The 19,567-nt window shown below is 36.5% G+C and overlaps 1 protein-coding gene across 5 annotated transcripts in view; it reads right to left on the minus strand.

Moving 5' to 3' along the window:
- DYSF (dysferlin) overlaps nt 1–19,567 on the minus strand; it is a 3,914,743-nt gene that overhangs the window by 24,356 nt on the left and 3,870,820 nt on the right. For all 5 annotated transcript variants that reach the window (XM_044064060.1, XM_044064063.1, XM_044064061.1 and 2 more), the window contains one exon: nt 18,742–18,889. In XM_044064060.1, coding sequence (XP_043919995.1) covers nt 18,742–18,889 — 148 coding nt within the window. The remainder of the gene's footprint in view (nt 1–18,741; nt 18,890–19,567) is intronic.

A 19,567-nucleotide genomic window follows, 5' to 3' on the forward strand; every position in this document is an offset into this window, starting at 1 on the left:
ACATTTGTATACAATGTTGTTGGCATTTCAAATCAAAAGGCAGGATGTCTTTACTTATAAAAGTGATCGTTTCACTCTTTGTATATAAACGAAACAGTACTAAACTAAGAAACCACAAAGCGAGCTGACAAAACAGGAACAAGAATAAAATTTAATGTTGAGCGCTTTCGTCACAAATTACAGTTGACGCCTTCAGAAAAAACAGAGTATCACCCCTCAGCTCCTTAAATACTCATTAAAGACATCATTAACAGATGTGTGTTGAACACCATTTATTTTTAAAGATACAGACTCCCGTCTTCTTACATACAAGTCATATTGCACTGCTTAAAATATCTAATAATATTAAAAACTTCAAACCTAAGATGTTAACTTAAGTTGTATGAAATAGTAAAATATTCTAATAATAATGTTGTAATAATATAATAATAAAAGTTAACAAATTACATAAAAAAGTTTGCTTTTAGTTTCAAAACAATAGTCAATGACACCATGTCATTCAAGCCCTGGATTACTGTTGGCATTAACCCTCAATTGCCATAACAGTTCTTTATATTCAAGTAAATATTCTAAGGGGCCTTCTCTCTCATCCACCGTAAGTTGTTCAAGAACTGTGAATTTGAAATTCTCCTCTTTCTCCTCCATAGTTCTACGTTGAGCTTGAATATAGACAGGAATGAACTATGTTTTATGTGGATGAGTAGTCTGTTCCAGAGCAGCGGTGTCCTCTGTGAGATATACCGGTCTCTCCAAACCATTCTGTAGATGTTGCATTAGAGGTTTAGATCCCTAGAGTGAGTATTTTTGATGCCATTTGACTTGCTGATGTGCAGTAAATCCATCAGTATTGGGTGGGAGGGTGCCTTGTATGCCAGAGACAAGTCATCTCTTAACAGTCTGCAGGATACTGAGTGCAGTGATAAGGCTTTGAGTCAAGTCCACATAGGACATGTTGTTTAGGCCTTGTATCATTTTAGTAAGATATCTTTGTGGGGTGTCTGGACAGATACATGCCAAAGGGGGCAATAGATTTAATGATTGGTCTGATGAAGGCTGAGTAAAGGGGGTCAATGACATCCCCAGATCTAGACAAAATCCATTTGTTTATACATTGCGCAATAGAGAAGGACTTTTAAACAATGGGCGCGTGTTCATCAAAGGTTAGGTCACTCTCCATATAAGTTCCCAAATCCCATACAACTGTCCCATATCTTAGAGATGTATTGTCATTGTAGTAGTCACATGGGGTAGATGTCTTCACAATGGATATAATAATGCTTTTTTTTTCATTTTGTTTCAATCCATGATTTTGGCACCAGTTATTTACTTGGGACAAACCTTCCTGCAGGATGACTAAGTCATCAGGGGATTCGATGAGTGCTCATAGCTTCCAGTCGGTAAGGCACCCACACCAACAGCCATGGCACATACTGTCTCATGTTGAGTGAGAGCTGCAGGCTGAACACTTATCCATACAAAATGTATTTTATTAATTATACTGTACATTAACATGTTTTCCTGTCTTTAGAGATATTTCAAAATACATATCCATGCAGAACACAAACAATTCATACATCTTGCAGATAAATGCAAAAGAAATCTCAGGTCAAACTGCACGCTCTTGTCATTTTCTGCTTTTAGCAGTTTCCATCATTTGCTGCCTACTCAGCAAAGGTGCACTTAGGCAATGGTTTTCTAGCACAATGACACATCATTATAAAACACACTTAATTCTTTGCAGATTTTTTTCCTGCAAAAAATCATCACTTTAAAAACTCAAATAATCTGAGTTGCACAAGTATGACTACCCCTATATTGCTCATTTGGTTCTTCACTGTGCTGCACAGTAACACTACAACCATCAAATAACATGTGGGCATCAGTAAGTGAATGCATAAAGTAAACTCAGTCATGAATACAAGCACACACTACGATACACATGTCCATGACTTCCTCTACATCAAAGCCCTGGATTGCTAACAATAACATCTTGTTATAATGCACAGATAATAGCAACAGACACTGCGAGCTGAATGAGATGGACAAATAACTTAAACTTTAGCATTCCTTAAAATTACAACGTAAACTCCAGGGATCAGCATTCTATATATCTTGCATCAGGGTTAATAATGTATTCTCGCTCATCAATACCAAGACAATTTTCTTGCACAGTTATGATCAATCAATACCATTAAGAAAATTGACCCAAATGTATGCCTGTTGGCCAGTTCAGTACTGAAAAGAAACTGCAACACATTTAATTGAAAGGGATTGGATAGAAAATATAAAACTTGTGCACTAGTTAAAAATAGCTGTACATCAGTTTTATAATTCGGCTCACATTTTACACACTGACTGCACACACTAGAAAGCTAGAATATATGCACAGCCAATGCCATCGCAGCTTACCTACCACACTAACTACAAATGCCAGAGTCAGACCCAATAGTAGACAATACTTCATAATCTTATAAACAGAAAGGCATTTCACAGGGCTTCCACCAAAAATGCCTTTAAATTACCAAGTCCTCTCCTCTGTCGGATACAGTTAAATTCACGAATCTCAAAGATGCTTCCTGAGTCTACTACAAACCAGATTTTAAAAAAAATACTTCAAATATTGGTATCTACGATGCTAGTCCTGGATTGGCTCTGAATCTTGTTATTGGCTATCCTGTATGCTAATTGGTCGGACTCTCATAACAAACGAATCTGGTGGCTGAGAAACAGGAGCGCAAGACATACAGGCTCTTAACAAATTTACAGTTGTCAATTTTCAAATATGTAAACTGAAAACCACGAAAAGAAAAACGAGAACTGGTATCCGAGTCCCACTCCTGACACAGCTATATATAGAATGCAGATTTCCAGCTCCTGTTTCTCAAATATAAAGTTTTCAAACATAAGGTAAGAATGCAGCCCTCATTTCTCTTGGACATACTCTCCTTCCAGACATAAAGTAAGAAATGCAAAAGGCAAAAAATAGAAATCAGCTTTCCACACAGCAATTCATAGAACGCAGCTTTCCAGCTCTCAGAATGCAGCTCTATTGGACAGAAAATAAGCTACACAGAATGCAGCTTTCCAGCTCTTTTTTCTAAAACATAAAGTAAGACTGCAGCTTTATTGGACATAAAGTAAGCACACAATACACAGAATGCAGCTTTCCATCTCTTGTTCCAGACATAAAATAATGCAAAAGGCTAAAAACAGAATGCAGCTTTCCACACAGCAATACACATAATGCAGCTTTCCAGCTCTTGTTTCTCAAACTTAAAGTAAGAATGCACCTCTATCAGACATAAAATAAGCTCTCTTTTCTCAGACTCTTGGACATACTCATTCTGGAATCTGGACATAAAATAACAATGAAAAGGCAAAAGTGAGTTGGATATAATTGAACTTTTTCTTTACATTACCTGGACGGGGGCTCTGCCTGAATAAGAAGAGGGAAAACCCTGCGGACCAGTCTGACTCTGCAGCTCTTGACTGCTGCACTTAAATAAGTTTAAAGTAAGTAGTAACAAAGGTAGTTGAATTCCGACAGGTTGTCTGCCTGCCTCCTGACGCTGACATCATCGTACACGCCCTGCACATGATGATGTCAGGAACAAATTAATTCCAAATAAAAAAAAATAAATTTCAAAATAACCTGGGAAATTTGGAAATTAAAGGGGCCAATTGGGAATTCGTGGCATGCCAATATTTTGCCCTCAAAACCGGTATTTACCGAGATATTCGGTATGGTTGAGAGGTATGACATGCAGCTATTTACCTACCTTAAAAAGCATAATTTTCTTTTGTCTATCTAACATGGCTTCTGAGTAGTACAGATATAGCCCTCCTCTCATCTGTAATCCACTCATGCTCCAAATATAATGTCATTGAATCCATCACTGTCATTTTTCTTCACCTCTCAACAGCATTTGACACAGTCAAGTATTATATTCTTCTCTACCTCCTGTCAAATTGCAGACTCTCTACAAATTCCTTAAACTGGCTTCCTAGTTATCTCCCAGATAGAACACAGGATGCTTAATGGAGATGTCAAAAATCTGCCATACTATTTGTATTTTTAGGGATAACTCAAGGCTTTGTCCTTGGCCCACTTTTATTTATCCCCTGCTAATCAAATGACATTATACTTCCCCCTCCCTCTATGATACACTATGCAGATGACACCATCCTATTCTCTTCTGACAAATTCCTTACATAAGCAACCTCTTTTCTATAAACAGACTACTCCAGTATAGAATGACAGATCATAAGCTGAGGTCTACAGCTCACTACTAATAAAGCTGAGGTTGTGCTATTCATCATTAATTCTGCCTGGCCACAAGGCAATCACTCTCTTTATTTTATTATATTTGTTTTGTTGAACAATGCTTAGTCTCTTCCTACATTTTGTGCTTGTCATTACTTGTATTAGCATCCCCTTTCTTGTCTCATTTGTACCCTATCATTATGCCAATGACATATTGTGAAGTGATATGTTGTCTGTTAACTTCATGTTACCTCTTACTGTGATATGAGAGTAAGTCTGCTGTTTTCATGATAGCTTTGAATTTTATTACAATGTATTTAGTGAGAAACTGCCAAAGTGACCAGGATCATACTTGAAAAGAGCCCCTGGATAACTGCACCTACCCATTTAACAAATAGAAAATAAATACATAAGAAACATTTTCCTTATATGACAGCACTTCATTAAACTTAATTTCCTTGTGCAAATTACTTGCCAGAATCTTGATTCTGATCTCTCATTTAGCCTCATATTAACAAGCCTGTTCTACAATACAGTCAAAATGTTGGTATGATTTATTGTACATCAAGATTTATGACTCCTCAAGCTCACCTAACATCTGCCAGAGCCTTCTTCTTACCAGGTCTTCTCTACTATTACATAACGTTTATCAACGTAATGTACACACATGCCTTCAACCCAGAATAAGTCTTTCACAAAAATTCAAATTTTGAATTTCTCAACACTTCAAACACATATTCATTATCTCTCTCTTACATATAATGCTTGCCTTGAAATTGATCATCTATTAACTAGCAGTCAGCTGTGTGCATACCATTCCATTTCTTTCAATCTTTGTAAAATTTCCTCCCTGCAGTCTACCATTGAATGGTACACTCCAAACAGAACATTCTGCTTTACTAAACAACATCTAATAATGTCTATCCTTTGAAACAACCACCACAGTGACTCATCTTTTTTCAGTAGTCATATCTAAGATTTGGAATAAGTTAGTGCTCTCCACAAGGGAAGTTCTAAGCAATGTATCCTTCAAAGAAGTCCTCACGTATGGGCACCAGAAAAATAAGGTTCCATATACATATATATATATATATATATATATATATATATATATATATATATATATATTGCAAGAGGTGCAGACAATAACCAATACAAGTTAAGCTCCAGATTAGTTAACTGACAACTGACTGTTGTTGGAAACTCACTGTACAGTACAATAGTGGCCTACTAATGACCATTACAGTCACTCTTTTGGATGAGTTTGTTTCCAAATCATAACATATAGACAGCACTTACTAAGTAAAACCTGGAGATTTGTTTACAGAAGACAGTGTGTGTCAGACAACAATGGCACAAGAGGAACGAAGGAACAGCACCACAACTGCCTAACTGGCACATGAGCAGAGAATTCAGGAGCCAGAAGGGAATGGATCATGTTCATGTTACTGCAGACTTTGATTTGTCAGATTACATAATATTTAATTCAAAAATGTGTAACACTGGAAGCTCTGAGATTAGAACTGCAGTCTTAGGTGTGTTTTGTAGCCAAGTACTAGTTGTTATTACCTCAGTGTTTTGCAATGAAGTCTGAAAGGGGGGTGGACATATTGCCTTTCTAACACAGACTCCAGTAGTTTTAGTTCATGTGCCTTTACTGCCACAGTCTGGCATCTTGCATTATACTCAGTTTTCACTGTGGTATCTACTGTGAATTTCTGTTTAGTAAATTGCAAGGATTCAGTGCCATGCTTTGAAATGGATAAAGTTGTGGAGTCAAATTCAAAGATGTGCTGCACTGGAAGCTCTTATGTTAGAATTACAGTCTGAAATGTGTTTTATGACTGAATACCATGTAATCACTTTCCAGTAGGCTAACTTGATATCAGGTTTCTCTCCTCTGGCTGATCTCCTCCAAGCTAACATTTTCACTTCATTTCTATCCCCTGACTAACAGTAGCCCCAAAACCCTTATTCGATACAACAGACCTTTTCAGCTAATTCTGCTCCTGCACTCTTCCCTTATTCTCCCCACAGTGCTTTCTCTCTTCTGTTATAATGCAGTGGCTGCTCAGTATTATATCACTGTGTCAAATTTTAAGGAAGAACTAAAGAATAACATGCATTACCCTGTGAAAGAATGTAATGTACTTATCTCCTATGTTAATGAAGAAAGGAATGTATATATTGTATATACATGGATGTTTTTCATGTGAAGTTAAAATGCTTTGATGTAAGTTTATCCAGATGAACTTAAACCAACGTTTCTCTGTATTAAGCTAAAGATGTTGTAATATGTATGTGCATAATGGGCTGTAAGTTGGAGCTTTTCTCCCTGGGTCTCTGATGAAAATGAGTTATTTTTGATCCACATGGACTTTGTCAGTAAACAAATGTCAAATAAAATAAAAATAAAAAATAAATAAATGAAACCTTAAAGGCAATATAAATAATGCTGTACACACACAAGGTCCCAGTGGCTTTAGTTCATGTGCCTTTACTGATACAGTTTGACATTTTGCATTACACTCTGTTTTTATTACCAGTGCTGTGGTGATCTTCTGCTCACCATGCAGAGAAAAATAATTCCCCAGACTTATTTTTTTGTCTGTTTCTTTTTTGCTGCCTTACACCCCCCTCCTCAGTTTATATTAATTTGCAGTAAACTGCATTGCAAGGAGATAAAGCTGTGTATGCATCTTTACAACTAGAACCATCACTGATGTACATTTTATATGTGATGGTCATAATATATTATACTGAGACATTTGCTGTACACTGAAAGCCATTCAGATGCTCTAGTTCATACAAATATGTATATTTTGCTCTTTTTTCCAAACTGACAAACTCAGTTTTCTTATTCATAACACAGTTGTGTTCTTGTGAAATGAATATCAAAAATAATATTTTTTGTAGGAAAAAGTAATATTTGTGTAATTTTTGTTTTAGCCAAATGCAAATGTGTTTCATGCTCTATGAGGGATATATCCTTATTTGAGATCCAGTTGTCTACTTTAACTACAAGTGATTAGGCTATGCAAAATAAAGTAAAAGTGATATTATCAGGAAGTCTGGGCTTGGAAATTTCCTAAGAATATCTTGAAGCAGTAGGGATTGAATTCAGTCCAGAATGACCACTGTAAAATGATATACTGCACATACCTCTCAACCTGCTGACTTTGAAAATAAGAATAAACTAACATCCTTGAAAAGTAGGTCCATCCAGACAAAAACATCTAATTGCCATAAAATCTGAATACCAATTAGTATGTAAATTGACCTGCTTCCAGTAAGAATGTGGGATACTACTCAGAAACACACAAAAAAACAGAGTGGCAAAAATGATGAAAAAATATAGGCAGAATATCAAAGAGACAGTAAAATGTGAAGATTTTAATGAATTGTTTTGCAAAATCTTACCACACAAGGTCAGTTCTTTTTGCTTCAGAAAAGGGGAGATGTAAGATGTGTGTCCCTTTTCTTTAAATTATTGGTGCCATTAGTGTGCTGGTCATGTAATGCAGTTTTCTGCATGCTAGACAGAGTCAAAAATCATGTGTCATGCAGGAGATTCAGAAAATTGGGTATAGGAGTAAATCAAGCCTGAAAATAGGGACATAACTCAAAAAATGGGAACATCCTGTGTGGGGATAGGAACATTCCTCCAAAATGAGGACAGTTGAGATGTCTGAGACTGTAACTTTTGTGAAACAGTTGGATGAAAACAAATATGTAGCTTTCTGTTTTCTTCATAGTAATATAAACAAAAGCTGCTAAAACATTAACATATAAGTTTGATGTGATTTCGGACCTAAAAGGAGTATAAACGTGATCTTTTCACTCTTTGTATATGCTAAGGCATAAAATGTGACACTAAAACTTGATTTTTTTTTCATTAAAATTCAAGGTACTGCTGCATCTTTGACTTTAAGGGTAGAAGTCTATTCCAGCTGTGTTTTATATATAATCATGCCAATAATACACTCTGACAACTTCATGAAAAGATGTTGAAACATTTTGCAGATGCTGTATTTTAAATGCAAACAGCAACAATGCTCAGCAGAAAAAGAATTAATTACTGTATACTTACTGAAATTTTTGAAACAAAATAATCATACCCAGTGTGGGTTTATACAAGATAGAAGAGTTAAATCAATCAATGTAAGCAGTGATGTATACAGTTAAACGGCATGAGTTTGGAGGAGGGCTTAGTGTTAGCTGTTCTTGATGCATTTAATTATTTTGATTGTGCTATAGCAATTAGGATTGCTGTCTCAAAGTGTTGTGTCTCCAGTTCAGTTCACAGCTGGGAACCTTCAGTGGAGAACTTGCAAATCCACCATGTACATGAGATTTTGCCAAGTGCTACCTTTTCATTCTACATCCTAAAGACATGATACAATTCATGATCCTCCCAAAATGTTTGTGTGACTATATTGTGAAGGAATTACTAATTATACACTCTTCTACCAAAAATCAAGATCCCCATCTTATGCCCAAGAACTATCAAGCAATAATTTATTTATTACTATTTATTTATTTGAGTTGTTTACCAGGATAGTCCACTGGGCCATTAACAGCCCATTTTCAGTGGAGGCCTGGGGAGAAAAACTCCACAAAAAACACAAACATAGAACAAGATTTTAGCATTTGTAAAGTTCAGCAAAACATACACATGGACAAGTAATTAACAATTAGTTAAAGTAAGGTAAAATTGGATTTGTCAGTTACAATTAATACAAACTTAAAATACAGAGCAAGATAAGACATAAGTAAAAAGGCTAACATGTCACGTCTGCCAAAAAAGTATATAGATGACTTAAGACAATATATTGTAGTGGTATTTAAGATAGGTAAGGAAGAATATTATGGTAAATAAGTGACTAGATATAGGAATGTATTCAAGGAGTTGGAGAACAAATTCTTCCAAAAGTGTGCTGCTTGTGTAAGCAAAACTTCTCATCTCCAAGCCCTTGGCATCATCTCATAGTTGTAGAAATAGCCACCACTGTGTGCATAACTAGCTACCATAACACAAGTATCCCACAAGCCATTGGTTCCCCATGATGAAATATATAGCAACTGTTAGGTTTACCCAAACACAGATTCTACAAGCCACAACTTAGCCAATTATTCCGGACCAAACGGACCCCCAAACCACTATACTGTAGAGTAAATAATGATTCTAAACTTCTAAAGTATACTTAAGACTATTCAAAACGGTTCTTCTTGTCTTGCACAATTATCAGTATATAGCTCTTTTGTCATGCTACTCCAGTATCTTTGAAAGATTACTTGTTGCACAGCTGGCTGTTGACAAATTGTATGTCTTTCCATGTACTGCTGTAGTTTTGCTGGGATCATATCACCAAAACTGTCATTACTACCTTTATAAATTATATCAAATAAAACTGTGATAATGGCATTGTTTCTGTAAAACTACGATAAAGGTATTATTTCTCTATTAGCATTTTCTGAATTATCCAAAGCATGACTTGTTTATGAAATCTAAGATGTTTACATGCAGGTTATATTTCTTTATTGCTTTCAACACCTGAAATACAAGCAGGACTAAAAATTATTAACACAGATTTAGGTAGCAAAAGTCTGTGGCTGTATGTGTACATACACGTCTGTGTGTGTGTGTGTGTGTGGGGGGGGGGGGGCTCAGATGCATTCTTTTAATCAACTTCAGAAACCAAAGTCTATTGTTACCAGCATGCATACTACATAAAAGACAAAGCAGAAGCTGGCACTCTACTGTACACTTTATATTTGTGAATTCACAAATAGTCTAGCTATTTTTGGAAATAGCCAAGTTATGCAGCTTCGCAATTTCAAATTTCATAATATTAAGTGTACACTAGGCTGCCAGGGCTATGGCCAGAAACAGACTGAAATTATAGAGTCTCTGTCATTCAGCAATTAATAATGTTGCATATTAATCCCTCAGTCCACCTTTTCCTCTAGTAATCAGAGTTTCCATTCTGAGTGAATGATATACTCAACGACTATGCATTCAGGTGAAAGTCTATACTTCATTCAGACTTTGAAATGGAGCAAGGAAAGGCACTAGGTTCATTTGCAATTTTGTATAACATTTCTATGCAATTATTCTTAATGCAACTCCATTTCCCATTATATATATACAGTAGATCATGTATTACATATGCTTCCTTTATCATAATAAATGGTAAAAATGTGATTTTCTAATCAGTACTTGTCCCTTTGACCTCCATCTGCCAGCCTGTAATGTCATCTGGCACCCATGTCATCAAGCAGCCAGGTCCATTCTTGGGGACCTGTAGCTGCAGTTTAATTGCTTTCTAATGACTCCTTTTGGTTGCTTGAACATGTTCAGCTCATGCTGAGCTCCATGTATGCTTATTTATGGCCAGAGAAAAAAGAAGAAAAAAGAAGAGCAGCATCTGTACAACATTTGTAAAGAACTTGCTTACATACTACATTTGCATCAAAGTTATTCTTCAAATGTGTTATTTCGTAATTTGTTTAAACTATGTTTAGCTGTAATTTACACGTGGAAAGTTTCTTCCCAAGCCTTTGCAAAAAATGTGTCATTCCCTTTGAGACTTCCCAGATCAACAAATGAAAATTACTAACAAACCAACTAATTAACCAGCTAAATTAAATAAATATGCCTCTGCTTGGTCTTTATTGTAATTTCTGAAGGGCACATACTGACAGGTTTAGATACCAATTTACCTGCTAGATTAACATACTGCAAATATCAGAGGTAATAACAGTATTTCATAAATTCAGATAAAATGTACTGCAAAACAGGCATAGTGTACTAGGTGTTAAAAGAGTTACTCAGAATCAAAATAACTACAACTGAAATCCTATCAGTAACAATTAATGATTTTAACAACATAAAATTTTACTCTGCAATGTTGTATTTATTGTAAAAATATCTGAAAAAACACATAGAAGGTAAACCTCCATGCAAATCCAATGTTTTTTTCCAGGTATGTAATTATTTTAATATGTTAAAGTGTAATCATGAAGACGTCCTTATTTTTACCCTTGTTTCTCTGTGCTGGCAACTGCTTTTTATACATTTTCTGGTAAAAACGTATGGCTTATAATATGTAAAATCCTACTTATGGAACAAATTAGAGGCAAGTGCATGAACCTTACTAAATGGCCTGTGGAAATAATACCTAAAATGTGTTCTTCATTGTTTATCACAGGATGCCAAATGGAGAGTGATGGTGGCTGTGTATGGAGTACATGCAGAGATTGCCTGAAGCCACAAAAAACGGAGAGCATTGACAGTGTAAGAAGCATTTGGGGCCTAACGACCAGTGTGATTAATGATGTGGGAATCTCTTTAATTCCTACACTTCAGTTGTCCTACCACAGTATATTCCACACCATGGGGTGATAACAGATCAGGGGGTTTGGACTGGTCTCCATTCTCTGAAGCTTCTAAATATTCCATTGTTGTACTGGCTGAGGATATCCTTTCTGCCTCTTAAGAGTACTTTGAATTTAATATTTTTTTACTTAGCAGCTGGTCTTATTGAGTTAGGTTATGGAAAATTTATAGGGTGAGTTGACTGGCAAAGAGATTTGCTTAAAGGAAAATACTACAAAAATTATGTTACAAATTCCATACAAATCTCATTGCATAACATTATAAAGCTGCAAGCCAAGATCCAATTTAAAATCCATGTTTTTAAAACAGACTGTAACTGTTCTTTTGTATTTGTAAGTTTGGAATTTGATGATAAACTCTACCGCTTATTATGTATGACTCTATAAACATATACCGCAGCATACTTCTTTGATTTTTCTAATCTGCTGACTTTAGGCTGTTTCTTTGTTGGTATATTCATTTAATAGAAAATCTAGCTATATTTGGAGACCTACTGCCAAGTAACCACAGCTGCAAATTCCACAATTGTGCTTCAAGCCCAGACAACTTTCAAACAGATGAACAAGAAAAGTCTATTGCCTTAGATGAGATGACTGTGCCAGGACTAGAACTGTGCTTTCAATGTCATATATCATTGAATTATAGAAACAAATTATGCAAAATGTAGGTTTTAATAAGGTGTTCTGTAGCTACAAACTGTACAATGAACACAAGTTATTTACCACTGTTCCCCTGTGTCAGTGCACTTAAATGGCATTTCTTGCATCTACTAGTACAACAATTACATATTGTTCTTAGCAAATGAAATGGGATACTTTAATTTCAGAAGCATGGTGTGCTGAAGCAGACCAAGGAAATCCAGGATCAGTATTTCACCATCAGTAATACACATAAGTTTACAAAAGAAACAAAAAAGACCAGAATCAAGTAGCATTTATAACATATCACTGAAACTTATTCCACAGTTGATATACTATAAATAAAAAAAATGCACTGAGCATTTCCAATTTGGGAGTATATATATATATATATATATATATATATATATATATATATATATATATATATATATATGTATATATATATGTATGTATATAGCATAGAGTGGTTGGACATGTATGCATCTAACATACAGACACAGACACACACACACACACACACACACACACACACACACACACACACACACACACACACACAGAAACATACTCACAAGCCTTTATAGGGCCAAAAATCTGACACAGAGGAAAATAATACTTTAACAGGCTGGGAAGATTTCCTTGACTTCTAAATTTTGTTTATAATATGTAAGTTCTTATTCCAAATTAGTTAAATGTCTGCTCCCTGTTATTTTTAGTCATTCTATTCATCCTAAACATTCTCTTCTACAAAGACTTACTGACAGTAAAGCTTTTCAAACATACTAGGTATAAAAATAAAAAAGCACTTCACAAAACAGAAAACTCCAGACAAATGACTTTTTTTCGAACCTAAAGGTGAATTAGCATTACTAGTTTTGTTTAAACTATGAATATTGCTCTGTGCTCAGCATGGTAATAGCTATAATGAAAAAATGCAACTTCAGGTTTATGAAAAGACATTTTAAAATTACACACAGTGTTTGCCTCCTCATACTGTTTGACAGGACAATCAGCAGACGTTTGATGAGCAATTCTTACTGCACATTAGAATGAGTTTCAGAACTGCAATCTACTAATTCTACATCTTCATTAATAATGGGTACATGAACCACTGACACTAACGGTGTCCAGAGAATTATCATTGAATGACCTGATGAGGAAGACATAGGCAAAAAGTGAGATGAAGCACATTTTTGAACTGGGACCTTCACCATTCTAGTGATGGCCCTCATCTCTACAGAGATCAAAATGACTAAGGAAATAGAAAGCACGCAAGGTCTTAATTTGGAATTTCACCAGTGCCAATTCAACAAGGAATATAAAACACGCACTTTTCTGTAAATGAATTACTGCAGAATAAGACATGGCTGAGGGGAAAAATGGGTACTGAGGAGAGATTTGGGTAAGATTTTGAACTTTGAACTTCACCATTGTAACAAGGATGCTGAATTAGTGAATCATATGTTTATGAACAGTGGTTATGAATCTCTTTCTAAGCTACAGAAAGAGTTGCTCATAAAATATCTGTCATCTATCCCATCAAAAATAGAAAATATTGTAAACACAATATGTAGGTTTGTGTTCAGAAATGGGTACCCTTTTATTACAAAAAATTGCCTTCCTAGCTATGAAGCACACCTCCTCCTCACATCAGCTTCCTCATACATGTTAATGATATCCCTCTTATCAGGAGAAAATGCAAACTTTTTTGTCATATAACTCCCTCTCTCTGACTGATCACATTGCCTTTACATCTTCCCTACTCTTCAGCTCCTTAGTATAATGTTTGCAGCATTCTACTTTGGATATTCCTCCTTTTTCATCTTTCTACATTATTCCCAATGTCTCTCTCTCTCTCTCTCCCCACTTGTGTTTCATGCTTTATGCTTATTTCCCTATTTCATTTAATATTCAATTTTTCAATAACAGCATAATTATTTATATACGTCAGTGTGTGTATATGCGTGTGCGTGTGTGTCTATATATATACATACACACACACACACATATATATATATATATATATATATATATATATATATAAATATATATATATATAATATATCTATATATATCTATATCTATCTATATATATATATATATATATATATATATATATATATATATATATATATAGACATTGGTATATACCAAAGAATCAAAAAAACACCACAGAATGCATTCATACAAAAAGTCTTTCCAGTGCAACTTCACCACTTATAAAAGTAAAAAGAAGCATGTGTTGGCAACAAAAAACATTCACCGCTATATTAAAAATGTATAAAACATTTTTTTGTAAAATTAATTTCCTGCCTTTGCACCGATTCTTTTGTTTGTTTGCCACCACCACTGCATTTATATGCATATATATATATATATATATATATATATATATATATATATATAGGTCCCTATCAAATGATAGAAAACTCATTTGATGGAAAATCATTTGTCTGAAACCAAAACATAGAAAGCTCAAAACACTGATAACTAATTTGACTGAAACTCAAAACACTGAAAATGCTAAATGCCAATTTCCCCATGATAGTGCGATCCTGGAATTAGTATATAGTTAGGGGGATGTGGGGGCACAGCCCCCCACAATGTGGGGTGTAGGGGGCGTAGCCTCCCCACATACTTCATACATTTTAAACCCTACACATGGATAGTTATAACTACAATGAATAACTGTTGGGAGAAAACAATATTTACGTAAACTATGTGGGGGGATGTGCTCCCCACCCCCCTAACTACATATACTAACTCCAGGATCGCACTACCGTGGGGAAAAGGGCATATAGCATTTTCAGTGTTTTGAGTTTCAGTCAAATGATTTTTCAGTGTTTTGAGCTTTCTATCTTATGGTGTCAGTGAAATGAGTTTCTATCAAATGAGCTTTCTATAATTTGATAGGGACCAATCATCATCATCATCATCATCTTCTTTCGGCTGTTCCCGTTAGGGGTCACCACAGCAGATCACCTGTTTCCATTTCTTCCTGTCCTCTGCATCTTGCTCTGTCACACCAACCACCTGCATGTCCTCTCTCACCACATCTATAAACCTTATCTTAGGCCTTCCTCTTTTCCTGTTACCTGGTAGCTTCATCCATAGCGTCTTTTTCCCAATATACTCAGCATCCCTCTTCAGCACATGGCCAAACCAACGTAATCGTGCCTCTCTGGCTTTGTCTCCAAACCTTCCAACCTGGGCTGACCCTCTAATATACTTATTCCTAATCCTGTCCACCCTCGTGATACTGTTTTGCTTCTGGTGAGAGAAGAAGCAAAGGAGCATTGTATCCCAAAAGCATAAAGCTGTAATGAGACCAGCACTAGTAGTAGCCAGGCAGTAGCCATTCAGATGAATCCCCTCTTTTCATCATTCTTGACAAAGCTAATTCTTTCTTTCTTTTCAGTAAGTACTTCTTAATTTGCTGATGTCTAACCTAACTTCAGAATATCTCCCTAAATGCTTCATCCATAAATCATCAGGGTCTACTTACTGGTTTCCCCTCAAGTGTTTGGCAGTGCCCTGCATAGATGCACACACCTTGAGTTGATATTTTTCCTGTAAAACACCCTTGAAATTTCACCAATACCTAGTTGCACTGGCACCAAACCAGATACTCCTGACATTACTTTGTATTCTCACTCCAACCATCTAATCAATAAAAAAGGGCATGTTGCCATGGATATGAACTTTTCTCACTGATTGCAAATTAGGAGCAGTCATATAATCCCCCACTGACTCAAATGTTCTCTAGGAAGGGCTGACACAGACAAACAACTGGTGTCACAGTGATGGACTAAAACTAAATGCCAAGAAATCCATAAGACAATCCTTTGAAAGTCATCCACCCTGGTAACTATCATATTTACAACACACCCCTAAGAGGTGACCTTAGTCAGAGATTTGGGGACTCACATAGACAGTAATCTAGCCTTTGACCATCATGTGTCTACAGTAGTAAGAAAATCATTCTGTGCTGTGAAATTTATAAACAAAGGTATGACATCTAGGTCCCAGAAAGTCATTGTTCCACTGTATTCGGCATTCATCAGAACTATCAAAGAGTACAATGCCATTTTGGTATGTACGTAACCAGGCACATCCAACAGTTGGAATGTTCCCAGAAGTTCCTCACTAAAAGAATACAGGGTGTAAGTAACATGTTCTACGCAGACCACCTCAAGGCCCTATCTCTGTATTCTGTCTCCTACAGGCTGTTGAGGGGAGCTCTATGCCTGACATACAAGACATTGTCAGACCCCACCCTGATGGATCTCCTCCATATCTGCAAAACAAACAACACCAGAATTACCCATTCTAAAGACTTAAACCTTGCCTGTGATATAAACAATACCTATCCTGTCTCTAGAACAGGCTCCCCATCCATGTGAAGCAGAGTTGCTCCCTAATCCAATTCAAGTGTAACTTGGATAACTGGATGGGGAACAGGAAATTCATCCCTGGTTTGACACCTATGTCACTAATGGACACAGGCAGCCTGTAAATGGTTCATCTCTCAGGCCCCTGCTTGTACATGTTTCATATCCCAAGGCCCTGCTTACACTTTTCAAGGGTATCAGAACTTGGCAGAGATTCAGGATGCATGGCTAGGCTTAAAAAGGCCCTTGTGGTCATTAGCCTGGTAACCACCTATGAACAACTTATAAGTAAAGGTATGGTATGCAGATCCAAGGAAATTATAGTACCACTGTACTCAGCCCTCATCTGTCCAATAATTGAGTAAAGTATGCCATTTGCCATGTACTTAACCAGGCACTTACAGCAGCTGGAGCAACCTCAGAGCTTCCTCACAAAGAAAATATAGGATGTAAATAACATATCCTATGTGGACAGACTAAAATCCCTATCCCTTTACTCTGTCTTCTACTGACTATTAAGGGGTGACCTATGCCTGACCTAAAAGGCACTCACAAATGCAGCCTTGATGGATCTGCTACATATCCACAAGTCAAACAACACAAGGTTAACCTGATCTAGGGATTTAAACTTAGTCAGGGACTCAAACAAAACATGCTGGAGAGACAGGTATGTGTCTGAGAGATTGCCCCTTCTTTGGAACAGCCTTCCTATTCACGCTAAGCAAAGCCCTTCCCTGCTCTCTTCAAACACACTTTGGATCAATAGATGGGAAATTGCAAATTCACACCTGGGGTAGCACCTATGTCCCTTATGGACAAGGGCAGTTTGTAAGATATTCAAGGCATAGAAACAAATCCATGCTATCATCTTACCTCTAGGGACCATATATTGAGTAAAATCAGGTTGTATTGGCTTTCTTTAGCTCTTGGCTTAATGATTTGCTATGAAGCTATGAACGAGCCTACACTAGACTACATAAAAGGCAGCAGTCCTTGTGCCAGCAGAATTTGCTACTGGGTGTCCAACATGACAAAAACATCTCTGTATGATCCATAAAGAAATAACAGCGATGATGATATGAAAACAATATTACTAAATGAAAAGTACCATATTTAGGAGGGTGTATATTAGAACATCGAAGTTTTAAAACTTCGAGAGTTCTAATATTGACCCCTATTCAGCGAACGCTGACAAGATCGAACATGCAGAACAGCAAATTTTTTCCTAGGGAAAAAATTAGCTGTTCCAAAAAACATGCATACAACACAAGCACATCAAACAAACAGCAATCCACACACATACACCTAAAATCTTACATCTAACCCTACACCAAACTGTACCTACACCACTAACTATCCACTTACCTTAACCCAAACCCTAACCCTAAGGTCCGTCAATATCACACACTCACCTCACCCGTGCCCTAACCCTAACTCACCTACCCTGCCCTAACCCTCACGTCCACACAATTGCACACTTACCTGACCCGTGCCCTATCCCTAACTCACCTAACCTGCCCTAACCCTCACGTCCACACAATCGCACACATACCTGACCCGCGCCCTAACCCTAACTCACCTAACCCGCCCTAACCCTCATGTCCACACAATCGCACACATACCTTACCCGCACCCTAACCCTAATGCACCTAACCTGCGCCCAGTCGCACATTTACCTGAACCCGACTCGTAACTTTTCACCACAGAGCTGAAAATAGCAAAGGGACAGAAACGGACAACCAAATTCTTTCCCTAGGAAAAAATTTGGTTTTCGTAGCATCGCTATTTTCAGCGTTCACTGAATGGGGTCGATATTAGAACATTCAAAGTTGTGAAACTTCGATGTTCTAATATAGACCATATTTAGGACACTTTTGGTTCATAGTCAAAGTTGTACATTTAAAACAAGAAGCAGAATATAACATTTTGTGTCTCATAAAAAAACAATGAAGGATTACTTATGCTGAAAATCTAATCACAGGGATTTTTATTTCTGAAACTATGTTTAGTAACTGAAAATAAAAAAAATTTGTAAGAAGATCTTACCGGGAAGGAATACAGGAAAACTCCAAGGAACAGAATTATGAAGAAGAGGATAATTAAGCCAATGATCACCCATTTAAACCGCCTCCATAAGATGTACTTCATTGTCTTAAAAGGTGATGTAAACCACAGGAAGGAAGTTTCTGGTCTCCTGAAATCATATAAAGACATATTGTTTTAATGAATTAATTCCAAGAAAACAGTCAAGTTATTTAATGGAAAAATAACATGTTTTAATATCTGTACTTGCATACACACACATGGGTTCTGCTTAAAGTTTATAATTACTACATTAGTCCACATGTCTTGTACACAGATTTCACACTGTCAGAAGTACACAACGAACCTAGTATTCCTTTGCACACATAATAGATATATAAATATATCCTAGGCTAATGACCACCAGGGCCTTTATAAGCTTAGCTGCACAACCCAACCCAACTGTGTCCTCATGTAACATGGGTGTCTATTTGGAGGGCTATGTTATGTAGGAGGTTGATAAAGGTTTAGTGGGGGGTACATTAGTCAGGGAATATCTGCTGTTGGTCTCTGTCTATCAGAGACATGGGGGCCAAACTGGAGGTGAATTTTCGATTTCCCATCCCAATGGTCAAGGTTATGTTTGAATAGGGTTATGAATGGACTCTTCTTCACATGGCTAGGGAGCCTATTCCAGAGTGTGGAGATTCTTTGAGATATACATCTGTCTCACCAGCATGTTCTATTTATGTTGCAGGTGGAGTACATATGCTTGGAATTAGTGTTTCTGGTAGTATTCATTTTGCAGATGTGCAAAAGGTCCATCAGGGCTGGATCTGAGGATGTCTCA

Source organism: Protopterus annectens, chromosome 2.part2 (genome assembly GCF_019279795.1).
Source record: "Protopterus annectens isolate FY-2018-M chromosome 2.part2, PAN1.0, whole genome shotgun sequence".
In the NCBI taxonomy this organism is placed as follows: Eukaryota; Metazoa; Chordata; order Ceratodontiformes; family Protopteridae; genus Protopterus; species Protopterus annectens.